The sequence below is a fragment of the Panthera uncia genome (genome assembly GCF_023721935.1).
Source record: "Panthera uncia isolate 11264 chromosome E2 unlocalized genomic scaffold, Puncia_PCG_1.0 HiC_scaffold_19, whole genome shotgun sequence".
In the NCBI taxonomy this organism is placed as follows: Eukaryota; Metazoa; Chordata; class Mammalia; order Carnivora; family Felidae; genus Panthera; species Panthera uncia.
In genome coordinates this window covers 7,568,679-7,586,622 of record NW_026057588.1, presented here as the reverse complement: position 1 = coordinate 7,586,622, position 17,944 = coordinate 7,568,679, and the positions used below count along the sequence as shown (strand labels likewise).

Genomic DNA, 17,944 nt, shown 5'->3' with positions numbered 1-17,944 from the left:
TTCCTTTGTATCTTAGTTCTGATGGAGAAAACAAAATACCATAGATCAGACAGCTTAGACAACAGACACCTATATCGCGAAGTTCTGGAGTCTGAGAAGTCCAAGATCAAAGCCGAAGATTTGGTGTCTGCCTCCTGGTTTGCAAATGGTGGCCTTCTTTCTGTGTCCTCACGTGGTGAGAGGGGCGAGAAAGAGAGAGAGAGAGAGCAGGAGAGGGAAGATGGGGGAGGGGAGGGAAAGGAAGGAATAGAAGGGAAGGGAGAGCAAGGGAGGGGATTGGGTCTCCTCTTAAAGGGCACTAATCCTGGGGTGCTGGCTGGCTCAGCTGGCAGAGCCTGCAACTTTTGACCTCAGGATCAAGTCCCACGTTGGGTGTAGAGATTGCTTAAAAGTAGAAGCTGGCGGCTCAGTCAGTGAAGTGCCTGACTCTTGATTTCCGCTCAGGTCCTGATCTCACGATCCGTGAGATCGAGCCCCACATTGGGCTCAGTGCTGACATCACGGAGCCTGCGTGGGATTCTCTCTCTCTCCCCCTCTTTCTCTGCCTCTCCCCCACTCGTGCTGTCTCTATCCCTCTCAAAATAAATAAAACTTAAAACAAAGTAGAATCATAAATACATAAATAAATAAGTAAATAAAATACATAAATAAATAAGTAAATAAGTAAGTAAGTAAATAAATAAACGAATCCCATCATGGGGTTCATACTTATGGCCTCATTTCGACCTCCTAGCGGCCCCCACTCCAAATGTGATCACATTGGGCATTAGGACTTCCACATATGGATTCTGGTGGAAATAAACATATAGTCTATAGCACTCTGTAAAATGAGAATAATTATTCATTCTCTGAGGGGTTATTTATGTATTTACCGATTTATATTTTTATTTTGAGAGAGAGCACACACACGTGATCAGGGAAGGAGAGACAGAGAGAATCCCAAGCAGGCTCCACACTAAGCTCAACCGACTGAGCCACCCAGGCACCCCTCTCTGAGCGTTTTTAGATCCCCCAGTTCCCATCATGTTGTGGGTACAACATTTTATTTTGAGAGAGAGAGACACTATGAGCAGGGGAGGGGCAGAGAGAGGGAGAGAGAGAATCCTAAGCCAACGTAGGTCTCGAACTCATGAACTGTGAGATCATGACCTGAACCAAAATCAAGAGTTGGACGCTCAACCAACTGGGCCACCCAGGCGCCCCAAAAGAAGCCACTTTTAAAAATCTCACATCTACTAGCTTTTATCTATAAATCAATTGGGGAGAAGTAAATAGTGTCTTAAAATTTTCGTCTTCATTTTTTAACCTTTTATCACTGGCATGCAGAAATAAATGTATTTTCTTGTGTTCACCTTTCGTTTAAGCTTCCTCGTTAAACATACTGATTTTAAGATTTTTTTTCTTATTTTTTAAAGATTTTTTTAAATGATTTTTTAAAGTTTTTTCATTTATTATTTCAGAGAGAGACGGAGTGAGGGTGACCATGAGCAGGGGAGGGGCAGAGAGAAGGAGACACAGAATCCGAAGCAGGCTCCAGGCTCCGAGCTGTCAGCACAGAGCCCGACGCGGGGCTCGAACTCTCGAAGGGTGAAATCGTGACCTGAGCCAAAGTTGGAGGCTCAACCGACTGAGCCAGCCAGACTCTCCAAGATTTTTTCAGTAATCTCTAGACCCAATGTGGGGCTCAAACTCATCACTCTGAGATCAACAGTCACATGCTCCTCTGACTGATCCAACCAGGCACCCCTGAACTGACCTTAACTCTGCGTTTTTTTTTTTGTTTTTCTTTCTTTCTTTTTCTTTTTTTTTTTTTTTAAGTAGGCTCCACGTCCAGTGTGGTGCTTGAACCCATGACCCTTAGGTCAAGGATGCTCAGGGCGCCTGGGTGGCTTAATCGGTTGAGTGTGACTTCGGCTCAGATCATGATGTCGCCATTCACGAGTTTGAGCCCATGTCCCGCATCGGGCTCTGTGCTGACAGGTCAGAGCCTGCATCCGGCTTTTAGATTCTTTGTATCCCTCTCACTTTGCCCCAACCCTACTTGTGCCCTGTCTCAAAAATATTTAAAAAATAAAAAAAAGAGTGGATGCTCTGCCAACCGTGTCAGCCATGCATCCCAAAACTAATTTTTAATAATTTATAGATAGATTCCTTTGGGTTCTCTGTGATTGTCTATGTGTGCAATTATATAGCATCTAGAAATAATGATAGTTTCCTTTATTCTCTATCTTTGTACTTCTTTCCTTACGTTATTGCAGTGTTAGAAGAATAGGAGATGAATGTTGGGTGTGCAGAAAGGGTAGTGATTGGGAGGGGACATGATGGGGGCTTCAGTGGGTGCTAGTCAGGTTCAGCTTATCTTGGTTGTGATTGGAAACACAGGTCCATTTTATGATAATTTGTCATACACTTTTAATTTGCGAACTTTCCTGTTTATATTATCCTTCAATTAAAGGTTTAAAAATGGGATTACTATGGTGGTTTAAAATATGTCCACAAATTGACATGGTCTCCAGAATACATCTACAGGAGCGCCTGGCGGGTTCCGTCAGGGGAGCGTGTGACTCTTGATCTCAGGGTTGTGAGCTTGAGCCCCCTGTTGCGCGTAGAAATTACTTAAAAAAAAATAAAATGAAATATTTTTTAAAAACTTTAATGTTTATAATTTATTATTGAGAGAGAGAAACAGGAAGAGACAGAAAGAGAGAGAGAGACAGAGTGCAAGCAGGGGAGGGTAAGAGAGGGAGACACAGAATCTGAAGCAGGCTCCAGGCTCTGAGCTGTCAGCACAGAGCCCTATGTGGGGCTCGAACTCATGAACTGCAAGATCATGACCTGAGTCAAAGTCGGACACTTAACCGACTGAGCTACCCAGGTGCCCTGAAATCTTTTTTTTTTTTAATGTTTATTTTTGAGAGACAGAGACAGAGCATGAGTGGGAGAGGGGCAGAGAGAGAGACGCACACAGAACCCGAAACAGGCTCCAAGCTCTGAGCCATCAGCACAGAGCCCGACGTGGAGCTTGAACCCGCAAACCGTGAGATCATGACCTGAGCCGAAGTTGGATGCTTAACTGATTGAGCCACCCAGACGCCCCTAAAATGAAATCTTTAAAAAAATATGTCTGCAAATCCTTTGACATGATCCTTGAGTATGATCTGGACTCGGTGACTCAACTCTAATGAATATAAAAAGGGAAAATGACAGTTTGCAACTTCAGAGACGAGGTCATCAAAGGCCCTGTAGCTTCCTGCTTGTTCTTAGACTGCTTGCTCTAGGGACAGGTAGCCGTCGTGAGAAACTGAGCCCGGCCCCCCCACCGCCCCCCCCCCCCCCCCCCCCCCCGCTGACAGGCAACAAGGAACCGAGGCCTCCAAACGAGGCCACCTCATGGGGACCCTGAACCACAACCATCCAGCTATGCCACTCCTAGGTTCCTGACCCTCAGAAATTGTGTGAGACAATACGTTTATTCTTTTTTTTTTTTTTTTTTTGAGAAGACTTTATTTTTTTTCATTTTATTTATTTATTTATTTTTTAATATATGAAATTTATTGTCAAATTGGTTTCCATACAACACCCAGGGCTCATCCCAAAAGGTGCCCTCCTCAATACCCATCACCCACCCTCCCCTCCCTCCCACCAATAAGTTTATTCTTTTAAGCAGCTACGTTTGGGGAGGGGTAATTTTTTTACACAGTGGTAGACGATATAATGGTCTAGTTAAAAAAAAAAATCACTGTAGGGGCTCCTGGCTGGCTGAGTCAGTACAGCATGTGACTCTCGATCTTATATGTTATATACATATATCCTATAATTTTTTAAAAACCACTCTAAAAAGGTTTGGATCGACGGTCCCACACTGTACCACAGGTCCTTATTTCTACCCCCCATTTCCTTTCCAAAGAACTGTGCCATCATCATCAGCTCTCTGGAAACCCCATTGGCTGAGGATCGAGTCACGGGGAGAGGCTCGTGCGCGGTGTGTGTGGGATTTACCAGCCCTCCTGTGGTGCCAAAAAGGAGAGAGATTTCATGCCAGCATGAGAGGCCATTTATTGTTCAGGGGCTGGGCCCCCACGTTTTGGGGGAGCTCCCCCACCGCTTCCTCCCCCCGTCGTCCCTGTGGACCCCTCAAGTGGCAGGTTGCTGAGTTGATCGTGGAGGGAGCACATCTTCAGGTGTACGTAGTCCAGAGTGGCCACCTTCTCCCTGTAATAACAGAGAGTGGGGGGCTGGTGCTGATGAGGCCAGATGCCAGGGGGCTAGAGTGGAAGAAGAGGGTGACTCAGGCCCTTTCCCCAAGACCTCACCCTCCTCCCACGCCCTCAGCCTCCTTCCTCACTCCGGCTTCATCTTGTCGGTCAGCAGCAGGTTCTTGGCCCGCAAGGCTTCGTCTTGGGCCAGCCGAAGGGTGGAGCTTAGGGCCTCTGCCCTGACGTGTTTGGCCAAGGCCTGGCGCTCCAGCTCCTGGGGAGAGGAGCGTAGGCGCGGCTGGGCTTGCCAGACTGGGCTGGGGGTGGAGGGGGAGCTGGATCGCGGCGGGCAAGGGTCATGGGGCCCATGGGGCCCACGTTCCTCCCCCAGGGTTTCCCATCATGCCTCGGACCTGAGACTGACCCCGGCATCCCACAGTGGGCTTTCCATATCCCATCATGTGCTGAACCTGTGGCTGTCCCACTGTCTGTCCCCTAACGTACTGCCCTTCTGGGTCCCAGCAAGCACGCAACCAGCATCTAACATGTTGTCCCCTAATGCCCATGAACCATCGTGCATTTGATATGTGTCCAGGTCCCAGGATCCCATCATTGGTGAACTACATCCCCTAATTCGTAAGACCCCGCATCTCTATTAGACCAGCATCTCAGTTAAAATAATAATCCTCAGTCCTCTGGTTCCCTACATTCCACAACGTCCCAGGCCCCGTGTCCTCTCATGTATTAGTCCTATAGTCCTGCCACATCAGTGTCGTCTCACCCACTGCAACTTGTGTCCCATCATACATTAGGCCAGTATCCCATAATACATTAGATATGTATGTTTCAGGATGTACACAGGCCTCAAGTTCCATCAGCTAATAGGCTGGGGCCGGTGGTGCAATACCGCGTGACGAGCTGTAGTTCCATTTCCCATAATGCACTAGCTTACTGTGACTTGTATTCACTGGGTCCCCTGTCTGACCTCAATGATCCCATATTGCGTCTCTTAAGGTCTACAGAAAATCAGGCTTGTATTCCATGAAGCCGTAGACGAGCGTCTGTCTCCTGTGTCCCCCCGTGCATCAGATCCAATGAGTCATCCACTGCCTCGGGCCCAAGTCCATCAGCCCGGGTCCCATAATGACTGACCTGTGACTTACCACCCACCAGACTGCTTGCCTCTCCTCCCCACCCCGATGCATCAGATCCACGTGTTCCCCCAACACCTGCCACGAATGGTGTTTAGTGCTTCCCATCCTGCCACACATCAACAGTATCCTTGTGTCCGGGGCTCCCCTCCCGCCCCCCTGACCGAAAAGTGGGGCATGATGGCCTGTGGTCCCTGGTACCAGAATCTTCTTGTGTAGCCTCTGGCAGCTGGGGCAGGCGGGAGCCAGGCCCCTCTGCTTCACCTCGTCCACGAGGGGGGTCAGTGCTCGCTCCAGTAGCTGCTGCAGGGACTCTGTGGACAGCTGCTGCCCCTGGCTGAGGGAGGGGCAGTCACCGGGTGTAAGAAGCCTAATACCAACTCCACTCCCAGATGCCCCATAGCCACCTGCCCGGCCCCCACTCAGATGGCGCTTCCGCTATGCACCCCCGCACCCTTCCCACCGTGCACTGGGGCCAACCTACAGTGCATCAGGTATCTTTTGATTTCCACAGTGTGGGTAATTCCCACAGTGCCCTGGGGGGTGCCCACTCCCAAAGGGTAGCAGACGGCCCTTAGTTCATGAAAAAAACCCACATTTCCCATCATACACTAGTTAAACTTGAACCCGAATTGGGAGTCCCCCACTTCCTATTGCGGACCAACCCTGGTGTCCCTCCGTTCTCCAATGCATCAAGGTCTCAACCTTTCTCACGACGCAGAGAAACCTGGCCTCCCACCAAGTACCACATCCCAACCTCCTCACAATGCACTGGAAATCCAGGATGCTCAAAATGTATCATATCTTGTGTTCCACGAGACACTGACTTCATCTTGTGGGAAGGGGAGAAATCTGGCTCCCATCACGCACAAGGACTAGCCTGTCCTAAAACGCATGGGGATACTCTCCCACCGTGAACTCCTCCCTATCCACTCCACCCCCTGCCAGAGTCTTGGCCAGTGCCCCATCTCCTTCAATGGTCTGCCCTCAACGTGACCCAGAATGCACCAGGCCCCGCCAGGCCCCATCCCCTTACCTGGCACAGCGGGCACAGGAACCTTGGGGCGGCCGATCCAGGGTCATGGAGAGGTCAGACCCTCTTCGAGAGCTCCGAAATTGCCGCCCCAGCTCCTCCAGAATAGGTTTCATTGGGCCCAGCCCCTCCAGTTCGCTCCTCAGGGAAGCCACAGACACTGCAGATCGCTCCACCCTGAGGTGAGGGTAACCAGTGCTGCAAGGTAGCCTCTCCAACGGTTAAGTCCCCTTCGCACTTCACCCATTAGCGCAGCCCCTCCGTTTGCATCTAGTCTGCGATACTCCGGCCCTGCCCCGCCCCTCTGCGCTCTGATTGGCCTTTCCTTTGTGTCTTAAGTTCTGAAATGCCCCTCGCTGTTCTCCAATTGGCTTTCCCTGTTCCTACTTGGCTCCTCCCCTTATCCTTTTAAGGCATGGAACACAGCGCTTCTCTAATTGGCGCCGCCCCTCAATCCTTATTATCTATAGCAAGCCACCCCCTCTTTCTAATTAGAGCTTCCACGTGCCAGGCTAGGGGCTCGACCTCTAGGCCCCAGCTGATGGGTCCATCCCTGACCTTCAAGGCCCCGCCCCCTATTCCCTGGCCGCGCGCTCGCCCGGGTTCTTACAAGGTGCACAGCTCATCCGCCCGGCCCCGCAGCTCCTGTAGGCCCCGCGCGGTCTGCGCCTGCTCACGCTGCGCCCGCTCCCACTGGCCCAGGAAGCCGTCGAGCCTGCCGCCCAGGCCCCCGAGCAGCCGCAGGGCCTCCTGTACCGCCCCCTCCTCCTGATGCCACCGGGCAGTCAGCGAGGACACCTCCCTCCTGGAGAGGCAGAGGTAAGGAACCGGTCAGGGCTGAGTTTCGGACAGGTCTCCAACGCCCCCTCCCTGCCCATGGCTCTGGACCCACCCAGCTCCCAAATTCTCCTGTCCTGCCCATTTCTTGCAATCCTCTCACGTCCCTGTCCCCTTGTCGGGGGTCCTGGCCCTTCCCTTGTACTGCCCCCACCCCCCAGCCCCATGCCAGCTCCTCCAGACGCTGCGACCCTGAAGTTGGAGCCCCCGGAGGACCTGTCCCCTACCCAAACCCGCCCACCCTAGTTTCACCAGACGCGGACCTCCCTTCCGCCAACCCTATACTCAAAACTCAGCTCTTTGAAGTCCGGCCTTTCCAGCTCACCATCCCCAACACCCTCCCTCCTGGGCTCCTGGAGCTCCATCGCATAGGCCCTCGTCCCGCTCTGATCTTCGAGGCTCCACCCCCGGGCCCCCCCCAAGTCAGGTCCTCGAGGTTTCACACCCTCGCACCCTTCCCACTTGCCTCAGCTCCTCAAGGCCGGCAGAGACCTTCTGCAACTCCTGCTCGCTCACGACGGGGCCCTCCCCCGCCCGCGGCCCCATTCCCCAACCGCCTGAGGCCATGCTGCGCGGTCGTGGGGGTTCGTTGGGGCTCCCCGGAGGGCCAGAGGAGCCAGGGGGCTGGGCGGGGGGGCCCAGGCCCTGCCGAGAGAGGCCAGCCTCCAGCTTCTGCTGCAGCTCCTGCAGCTCGGCCTCCTGCCTCCGCGGTGTCTCGTTCTGGAGCTGCTGCTGGAGATAACGCAGCTTCTCCTGGGCGGGGAAGGAAGGCGGGGTGACACCGTCCGGCCGCTCGCCTCCCACGACCACCTCCACCCGCCAGTCTGCCCAATGACTCCCCGAGATTGGAAAGTAAGTGGATGGGGAAGAGAAGAGTGGGAAGCCCCGTTTCGAGTCTAGATGGACTCTCCATTGCTGTTGCCGAGGAGGACTGGCCCGTCTGAAATCCCACTCGCTTTAACCTCCGAATGCTTGCCTCCACGTCCCCCTCCAGCCCTCCACCCCCACTCCGGTTCTCCGTGGGGCCAAATTCCAGCCCCTCCTGTCAGAACAAGTGAAGCTTTTCCAACATGGTGCTGGGAAATGAGTGAGAAATGGGGGCCGGACAGGCATTCCTGCTCAGAGTCGGACACGAGTCCCTCTCCAAGACCCGAACGCGAGTACGCATGGAGGAGCTTGAACGTGAACGTTGAAGGGGCGGGGGTGGCTGGGCAGGAAGCCCCACCTGAAGTCTGCTTCAAGTACCTCGTGCGTCTGACCGTCTTCCTCAACCCCCACCCCCGCCCCCCTCCCCCCGCTCCAAGGGCTAGTTTTCTCCACCCATCTCCTGTCCGTGACTCCATTCCCCCTCACGTTTCCACCTTCTTCCTACTTCCGCTCCCTTCTCCCCACCCTTCTCTTGCTCGGCTGCGGCTCACCTTGAGTTGACTGCAGTAGCCTTCTAGTTCTTCCGCCTCTTGCCGCCTTCTCTCTAGATTCTCGCTCAGCACAGAACACTCACTCTGGAGCCCGGAAGGGAAGAGAGGTTAGCCAGGGCCACGAGGATACCCCATGGGGAGGAGAGGCTGGGTCTGGGAAGGACCCTTTCCCTTCCCAGCCTCAACCTTCCCAAGCAGGGCTGTGGGGGCACTGAGTTGGAGGAGAGCTCTAGGAGAGGAACTTGGCCGTGGAGGAAGAGGAGGTATTGGGGGGGGGGGGAGTCCCCACACCTGCAGCGTCTGCACATGCTGGTTAACCCTGGTGGTCTTTTCCTTCAAGCTGGTGATGGAGTCTTTGGCACGGACCAATCCACTGTTGACCCCACTCTGGGGAAGAATGGGAGAAGGCAGGTCAGTGGGTGTGTGGGAGCGAACCCCAACCCCAAGAAAAAGGTCTAGAACAGAGAGGAGGCTGGGTTTGCACCTCAATTTTGCCCTGCAATGGCTGTGTGACCTTGGGCCGGGGCTGTACCTCTTTGATTCTTGGTACTCCTGTTCCATGAAACCAGAGGGTGGGCTCATTTTCTGCTTGGTGAATGGGAAGGAAAAGAAGTGGGATCCGGAAGGGAGGGGGGGGGGGGGGTCAGGGGAGAACTCAGATCCATGGGAGATGGATGGTCTCAATTGAACCTTGAGAGAAATGCCCTTGGGGTCCACAGACATAAATAAGATGAACTATTAAAACACATGCTGTATTTTTCTCTCCAGGCACTGGAAAAAAATTTTAAGATAATCCACTTTCCAGATATAAGTGCTCACTAAGCACCATGCCACACACACACACACACACTTCCTTCTCAGTCCTCTAAGCCACACCTTTTGAGGCTTTTTGGCCCAATCTGCAAGTGAGGAAAATGAGGCTTAGAGATACAATCCCCCCTTGAATTCCCAGCTACACAGCGCGTGAGATGGCCTTGTCAGATTTTAAACCCAGAGCCTTTGTTTTAAACCATGACACCACATAGCCTCTGATCATCGCCACCTTATATCACCAGAAAATGCTTTAGGACTCATGCGAAGCAAACTGTGGCCCAAGAGGGACGCAGGTGGCAGGATCCACTGTCTGCTCTTCCACATTTTTAGACGACTTAGCCCGGCGCACGACTGTCCAGGCAAAGACTACATTTCCCAGGCTCCCTTGCAGGTAGGTGTGGCCACACCACAAAGTTTCAGCCAATGGGATGTGAGTAGCAATAAGGTAAGCATTTTCTAAGTCATGCCTTTCTTAAAGGAAGAGAGGGAAAACATCCCCCTTTCTCTCTTCTTGCTGGCTGGAGTTCAAAGTTGGTGGCTAAAGCCAGAGCAAACATCTTGACCACCAGTTGCAGGACACAACAAGATAGAGAAGGCTGAGTCCTCAGTACTGTGGAGCCGCTGTACTCAAATTCGAACCACTGACCGTGATGTACATGTGAGAGAGAACATCTTCCATCGTGTTTAGCCTGTGCTATTTTGTGTCTTTTTGTTACTGGCAGCCACACTTGCGACTCTATAGCTGAACCTCCAGAACACGGAGCCTGTAACGCACTTCATTTGAAGAGCAGGCCTGCTACGCTTGTTGAGATTATTATGTGAGAGAGAAATAAAGTATCTTGCCTAAGCCAGTTACTTTGGTGTCCTTCACAGTTGCTGGACTAGTACGCAAAGAGAAAAGGGAGAACAAATTTCCTCTATCGTAAGAAAAGGACAACACCACGTTCCTTGCATGATTGCTCTGGAGAAGAGGTGTGATGAGAAATATCGTATTGGGGCACCTGGGTGACTCAGTCGGTTGTGTCTGACTCTTGATTTCGGCTCAGGTCATGGCCCCAGGGGTGTGATTTCGGCTCAGGTCATGGCCCCAGGAGCTTTCATCAGGCTCCACATTCAGCGTGGAACCTGTCCAAGATTCTCTCTCTTTCTCTCTCTCCCTCTGCCCCTCTCCCCTGATCTCTCTCTCTCTCTCTCTCTCAAAATAAAAAAATAAAAGAAAAAAGAAATATTGTATTAAGGTGACATAAGCAAAATGATGGATCTCCAAAATTCCACCCCTCCATAAAAACAATGAAAAAAACTGCCCAAACCTGTAAGAGTCAAGTCCTTGAGAAGGTGTAACCATTATAAATATATATGCACCAAACAGAGCTTTAAAATGCATGAAAGAAGGGACGCCTGGGTGACTCAGTCGGTTAAGCGTCCGACTTCGGCTCAGGTCAGGATCTCATGGTTCATGAGTTTGAGCCCTGCGTCGGGTTCTGTGCTTGACAGCTCAGAGCCTGGAGTCTGCCTCGGATTCTGTGTCTCCCTCTCTCTCTCTGCCCCTCCTCCGTTTGTACTCTCTCTCTCTCTCTCTCTCAATAAAACATTAAAAAGAGTTTAAACTGTGTGAAACAAAACCTGACAGAATTGAAGCGAGAAATTGACAATTCAACAACAATGGTTGGGGACTTCAGCCTCAGTATCACACTTTGAGTAACGGACAGCACAACCGGAGAGAAATCAACAAGGAGACAGAAGACCGGAAAACCACTATAAACCAGCCAGACCTAACAGACGTCTGACAGACAGCCCTCCACCCGGCAAGAGCAGAATACACATTCTTCTCAAGTGCCCATGAGACATTCTACCTCGGGTCCGGGATGGACCCTGTATTGAGTCAGAAAACAAGTCTCAATAAATGCAAAAGAAGCGAATCATACAAAATATGCTTTCTGACCTCAGTGACCTCAGGAGAATGGAGAGTAGAAGTCGTTATCAGAGGGGCACTTGGCTGGTGCAGTCAGTGGAGTGTGAGTCTGGATCTCGGGGTTTTGAGTTTGAGCCCCGCGTGCGGTGTAGACGGGTGTAGAGGTTACTTTAAAGTCTGAAGAAGATGAAGAAGACAGAGACAGAGGAGCAAGAGGAGGGAGGAGGAGGAGGAGGAGGGAGGGTATGAAGAACTAGGACATCTGCATAGACCCATAAGAAGTAAAGAGATTGTGGCTCAGTCGGTTAAGCGTCCAGCTTCCCGCTCAGGTCATGATCTCCCAGTTCACGAGTTCGAGCCCCGCATTGGGCTGTGTCGCTGACAGCTCAGAACCTGGAGCCCGCTTCGGCTCTCTGCCCCTCCCCGACTTCTCTCTCTTTCCCTCCCCCCACTTGTGCTCGGTCTCTCAAAAATAAATAAATGTCAGAAAAAAAATTTTTTTTAAATACAGTAAAACCTTGGTTTGCGAGCATAATTCGCGCAGGGAGACCTGCTTGTAATCCAAAGCGCCCGTATATCAAAGTGAATTTCAAGAACCGTTGGCTCAGTTGTGATCACGTGCCATTCGATGGCACGTACTACTCGTATTGCAAGACAGCACATTTATCAAGTATGAAATGTATTAGAAACGTTCGCTCGTCTTGTGGATCACACCCAGAACAAGCTACTCGCCATCCAAGGCTTTACTGTATGCCCATAAGTTCTTTGACACTTCTCTAAATGAGGAGACTTACCTGCCTCACTTGAGTGTCAGCTGGACTTAGTGACCCTCGTCGCTAGTAGAATAAGGCAGAAGTGATGGTGTGTGATTTAAGAGACTAGTTCACAAAAGGAACCTTGGCTTCCTGCTTGCCCTTGCTTGCTCTGGGGAGTCACTGCCGTGTCACAAGCAGCCCCTTGTGGGGAGGCCCATGGGACAAGGAAATGAACCTCCAGCCAAGAGCCTTATGAATGTGGATGTGCAAACTCCAGTCCTGGTCAGTCCTTCGGATGGCTGCAGCCCCTACTGACATTTTGACTCCAACCTTATGAGAAACCCTGAGCCAGAACCACCCAGCTAAGCCACTCCAGGCTGGTTGTTCTAAGCTTGGGGATAATTTGTTTCACAGCAGTAGCTAACCAATACACAAAGTGATTTTTAAAAATTACTTATTTTGGGGGGCGCCTGGGGGGCTCAATTGGTCAAATGTCCGACTTTGGTGCCTGGGGGGCTCAACTGGTTAAACATCTGACTTTGTGGTGGTTCACGAGTTCGAGCCCTGCGTCGGGCTCTGTGCCGACAGCTCAGAGCCTGGGGCCTGCTTCGGATTCTGAGCCTCTCTCTCTCTCTCTGCCCCTCTCCACTCATACCCTCTCTCTGTCTCTCAAAAATAAATAAAACATTAAACAAAATTTTTTAATTGTTTATTTTTTAGAGAGAGCGAGCAGGGGAGGGGCAGAGGGAGGGGGGGACAGAAGATCTGAAGCGGGCTCTATGCTGACAGCGGAGAGCCCGATGCAGGGCTTGAACTCACAAACTGTGAGATCATGACCTGAGCCGAAGTTGGATGCTTAACCAAGTGAGCCACCCGGGCGCCCCTGATTATTTTTTTAATTTTTATTTATTTTGAGAGAGAGAGAGAGCGCTAGCTGGGGAGGGACAGACAGAGAGCACGAGAGAGAATCCCAAGCTGGCTGTGCACTGTCAGCACAGAGCCTGATGCGGGGCTCAATCTCACGAGCCGCCATATCACAACCTGAGCCGAAATCGAGAGTTGGACGCTTAACCGACTGAACCACTCAGGTGCCCCCAAAGTGATTATTTTTTAAACCGAAGACCCAGAAGGTCTTGGGTTTCCTGTAGCTGTTCTGGAAAATAAGGAAAGTAGGTGCTGGGGTCTACTCCGTTCTCCCACTTAATAGTTGTACGACCTCGGGGAGGGGACTCTTACCCCACCTGTCACATGGAGGTAAGGTTAATAGCTACCTTCCCAGGGCCGGTGGGAGGGGCGCAGGCTGGCCTGTGGTCAACACTTCTTTGAGAAGGGGCCATTTGGGTCCCTGGGGGTGAGTCTTAGCTTCACTGAGAGCAGATCTGGGGGTGGTGAAGACAGCGCCTGTCGCCCTTGGCTGAGACGCGAACGGCCTGATGGTGAGGGGAGAGCCAGAGATGGGGACAAATCCCTCCTTGGCCACCCATAGGCTGCACCTTGGCCATCAACCCCCCCCACTCTGAGCCTGCTTTTCTTCCTTTGCCATAAACCAGGAATGATGCTACCTTGCTCAGATGGCAATGAGGAAGGATGGCCAAGGTGGTAAGGTCAGTAAGGCAAGCTCAATGACTAGTGTCACCATCGTTGAAAATAATGACAACAGGGCGGGAAGTACCAGGAAGGGCTTAGCACCAAGACCTCACGTAACCCCCAGGAATTCTGCCCTGTCCATCTTTGCGTTGCTTCACCGACCTTCTCAGAAAGCAATACCACCATCTCTGTTCCTTTCCTGGCCTCGTAATGGTGTCCTCGCTTAAGACAGGAGCCCAAAGCTTCTGCTTCGTGTTCTCCTGCTGTTCTCTGTCGGGTCTGGGACTTGTCATCTCAGCAGGGGGCCCCAGGCACCCAGTTCTCTTCCTTCCTCTCTCTGGGTCTCTGTCTCCCTCTCTCCTGGTCCCTGCTCTCCCCCTGCCCCAAATATCTGTCCCCCAGTCTCTGTGGCCTCTGTCGCCCACCTCTGGATCTCTGTGCCCCCCCCACCAAGTTTCCCTCCCCCCACTCTGGCCTCTGTCTCCTTCTCTCTGGGTTTCCGCCACCTCCCCTCTGCCTGTCTCCAGCTTTCTCTCCTGTCGTAGCTCAGGTGCTGAATGCCAGGATGGGCTCTTGCTGTCCCCGCCCTACCGCTCCCGCCTGTGCCCCTGGATGTTGGCTGTCATTACTGTTTCCATCTCACAGAGAAGGAACCTCAAACTCCTGGGAGGCTGATGCATCCGCGCAGCCCCACCGCAGCCCATGGCTGCTTCAGGCCTTGCTCTCAGCAGGGCTCTTTCCCGGCTGTCACAATCCCCCGGGGACGGGATGTGACTCAGAAACACTTCTGGTGGGAGGCAGGCCTCTGCAGATGCTCCGAGAGGGAGGACACTGCTCTGGCTGGGGGAGATGTCTCCGGGGCCACCCGTCCCACCAGGACTCTCTCTGCCCTGTTCCCTTCTTTCCATCTGACCCTTCCATCCCGGGCCCTCGCCCAGCCTCCTGTCTGGCCTCCCTGCCTCCAGCCTCCGCCTTCCAGACATCCCCACACCAGGTGCAGAGGAGTCATCCAGGGAAAGAAGGGACCTTTGCATTCACACCACCTAATCCTGGCCCTGTCTCTTACAGGCTCTCCTACTTTGCTCAGGTCACTCCACCTCTCTGTTCCTCAGTTACTTGTGTTTCCATCTTTAAAAGAATTTTTTTTTTAAATTTTGTTTAATGTTTTCTTTATTCTTGAGAGAAAGAGAGACAGAGCATGAGCGAGGGAGGGACACAGCGAGAGAGGGACACAGAATCCGAAGCAGGCTCCAGGCTCCGAGCCGTCAGCACAGAGCCCGACGTGGGGCTCGAACCCGCGAACCGCGAGATCGTGACCTGAGCCGAAGTCAGACGCTCAACCGACTGAGCCCCCCGGGGCGCCCCTCATCTTTAAACCGGTAGTTATACCAGTTCCCTGACAGAACTTCTAAGAGAAGAAAACGAGATTCCCCACCACGGGGATGTGACACAGTGCCTGGCACATAGTAGGTGCTCAGTACATGGGAATGGATTCAGAACTCCTGAGCTGCTCCTCTCCCCTACCCAGGAACCTTCAATGGCTCCCCATTGCCCTCAGGAGCACGCCCACAGTTCTCAGCCTGCGTGGCCTCTGCCCTCTCCACTCCAGCCTCGTCCCTCTCACCCCCCACACTCCAGCCCCAGAGACCTAACCCCCTCTCCCTGTCCTTTTGCACCTGCTGTTCCAGTCAGCTAGAACACCGTTCTCTGTCTTCTGCTTGGGGAACACCTTCCTTATCTTCAAGATCCAGCTTCTGTGTTGCCTTTTCTGGAAAGCCTCCCCTGACCATGGCCGACTGGGCCAAGGCCACCCTCTTCAGGGCTCCCACAGTGACCTCTACTGTCCCCATCGATGCAGGGCGCGCCCCCCCTCCCCCACCAACTCCTGAGACCGTCTCCACTACTTATAAGCGGCGTGGCCTATTTACCCTTTCTGAGGCCTCAATATCTTCCTCTGTGAAATGGGGATAAATAACAACAAGCAACACTGATTCTGAGCCCGCAGCCGTGCTGCACGTTTTACAGAACGGGCTCCACCTCTTTGTCATGACCACCTCGTGAAGCGGGCATGGCTGCATCCAGAACGCTGTCTGGCTGTCCCTTTGCTGCTCCTACACCAGCGCCTGGCGCATCATAGGCGTTCAAGACCTATGTGTTGAAAGAGCAAACTCCTGCATTTCCAGTTTTACAGATGAGGAAACTGAGGCTCTCAGAACATAGAAGGCGCTTAGGAAATGCTAGTGAGTCTTGTGAGCAACATTATGACCGTGGTTGTCATTCGTGTAATTCTCAGAGTCCGTATCAAGCCCAGTTCAGGGCCTGGCCCGGAGGAAGCCTGGCCGGGGTGGAGGGTGGCAGGGACGTTAAAGGATCAAACTGTAGGAGCGACTCGGTGAGCTCCGTTGGTTGAGGGTCCGACTCCTGACTTTGGCTCAGGTCATGATCTCGTGGTCCGTGAGTTCAAGCCCCGCATCAGGGTCCATGCTGACGATGCAGAGCCTGCTTGGGATTCTCTCCCTCCCTTTCTCTGCCCTCCTCCTCCTCTCTCTCTCTCAAAAGAAATAAATAAGCATTTAATAAGTAAATGAATAAACACTTTTAAAAAGAAAAAGAAAAGATCAAACTGTAGCACTCTATGCTCTAGTCAGGAATTCTCTAAATCCCCCCTAGATCTCGCTCACCTCTCGGTTTTGCCCCCTCCGATCCCCTCCGAGAACTCCTACTCAACCATCAAAGCCCGCTTGCAACAGCCGCCTCCTCCAGGAAGCATTCTCTGATATTCCCAGCCTGGTTCGAGAGTTATCACCGCAGTCTGTCTCTGCCAGCTCCACCAGACCGGGGGTTCCCCGAGTTCAGAAACCTGGCCTAACTCCTACCTGGGACTCCAGCCTCACCCAGAACGTTTGGAAGCGAGTGAACGAACTAAGGAGACCAATTCCCTAGGCAACAGGCATCATTCACCCAGGATGGGGACTGATTCAGGGCTGGCTTCCTGGTTAGGGGAGGAGGAGGCGGTTCCTCTGGGCCTGGAGGACGACCAGCACTTTCTTCCTCCAAGTCAAGAAGAGCCCCCCGCCCCCCCTCCTCAGTATTTGTCTACCACCAGGGCGAAGACCCTAGCCTTCCCCAGCCAGGGCCCCTCACCAGTATTTCCGAGATGTCTGGGTCATCCGAAGCCCAGGGTAGGGTGGGGGAGGCAGGGGGCACCGGCAGTGCAAGAGGGCCACTGTCCTCTGTGGTTGAGTCTGTCCCTGAGGAGTCAGTGGGCTCCATCGCGGCCAGGTTGAGCAGTGACACATTGGTGCAGGCGGAGGACCTCTTGAGGTTCAGGCACCAGTGCATTGGCTTGTGGGACATCCGAGGCTCCACCCTGTGCAGGAGAAACGGGCAGGGGGCTCGAGATACAGCCCCAGTGGGTCCGGTGCCTCCTGCCTCCCTGTCTCCACGCCGCCTGCCCTCTCTGACTGCAACCTTATCGTCCACTTTCTTCGTCCTCCTCCCTCTCTGCTGCCTGCTTTCTCCTCCCTCCTTCCACCCTCCCTCGCTCCATCCCCACGACCCTCTTCCTCTCTACCTCCCTCTGCTGCCACCACCGTCTGGCCTGGCCCTCGGTTGCCCCCTCCTCGTCTCCCCCTCCCCTTCCTCCAGCACCCACAGTGGCACTCGTGCTCTGTTGGAGGCAGTGCCGGGCGCTAGGACCGTCCCCGACAGGGTGCGTGCGACAAACCCACCCGTGGAACGACACGGCCTTCTTTTTCTTCGTGATCCCCTTGGCCGGGGTGCTCACCCCCCCAGGAGCCTCGGGGACCAGCTGGGAGTGGCTCTCGACCCCCGCTGGGGGGTCCCCGGCCTCATGGATCTCTTTGGATTGCCAGATTGTCTTGACCACCACGCTCGCCATGGCGTGGGGGGGGGGGGGCCCTGCCCCCGGGGACTCCTTCCTCTGAGACTCTCCACCTACTCTGACCGCTGACCCTCAAAGTCCCTGTCCTCCCAGTCCTGCCTCATAAAGGACCCAACCACTGGGCCCCAGTAAGGGGGGGGGGGTGCATAGGGGTAGGAGAAGGCACTGGCCAGTGTGTTCCCCCAGGGGGTCTCCCTGAACACTTCTGGTTCTACCAGATATGTTCCTTCCATTAGAACCACGATAGATTTCTCCATTCTAGTCCAGAACTTACAATGGATGGGCCCACTGGTCCTCGGGAGAGGTTCAGCTTCCCTTCCCCTGAGACTGTGGGTGCA

At 53.2% G+C, this 17,944-nt stretch overlaps 1 protein-coding gene across 1 annotated transcript; it reads right to left on the bottom strand.

The window, feature by feature from the left end:
- Nucleotides 1–4,031: 4,031 nt before the first annotated feature.
- TSKS (testis specific serine kinase substrate) lies at nt 4,032–17,692 on the bottom strand. Its single transcript, XM_049622298.1, has 10 exons — nt 17,434–17,692; nt 16,847–17,072; nt 8,927–9,022; nt 8,571–8,719; nt 7,684–8,172; nt 6,991–7,185; nt 6,384–6,557; nt 5,549–5,684; nt 4,346–4,470; nt 4,032–4,212 (listed from the first exon to the last, which is right to left on the bottom strand). Exons 1-10 carry the CDS (start codon nt 17,601–17,603, stop codon nt 4,056–4,058), a joined length of 1,917 nt encoding a protein of 638 aa, XP_049478255.1. The 5' UTR covers nt 17,604–17,692; the 3' UTR covers nt 4,032–4,055.
- Nucleotides 17,693–17,944: the final 252 nt, after the last annotated feature.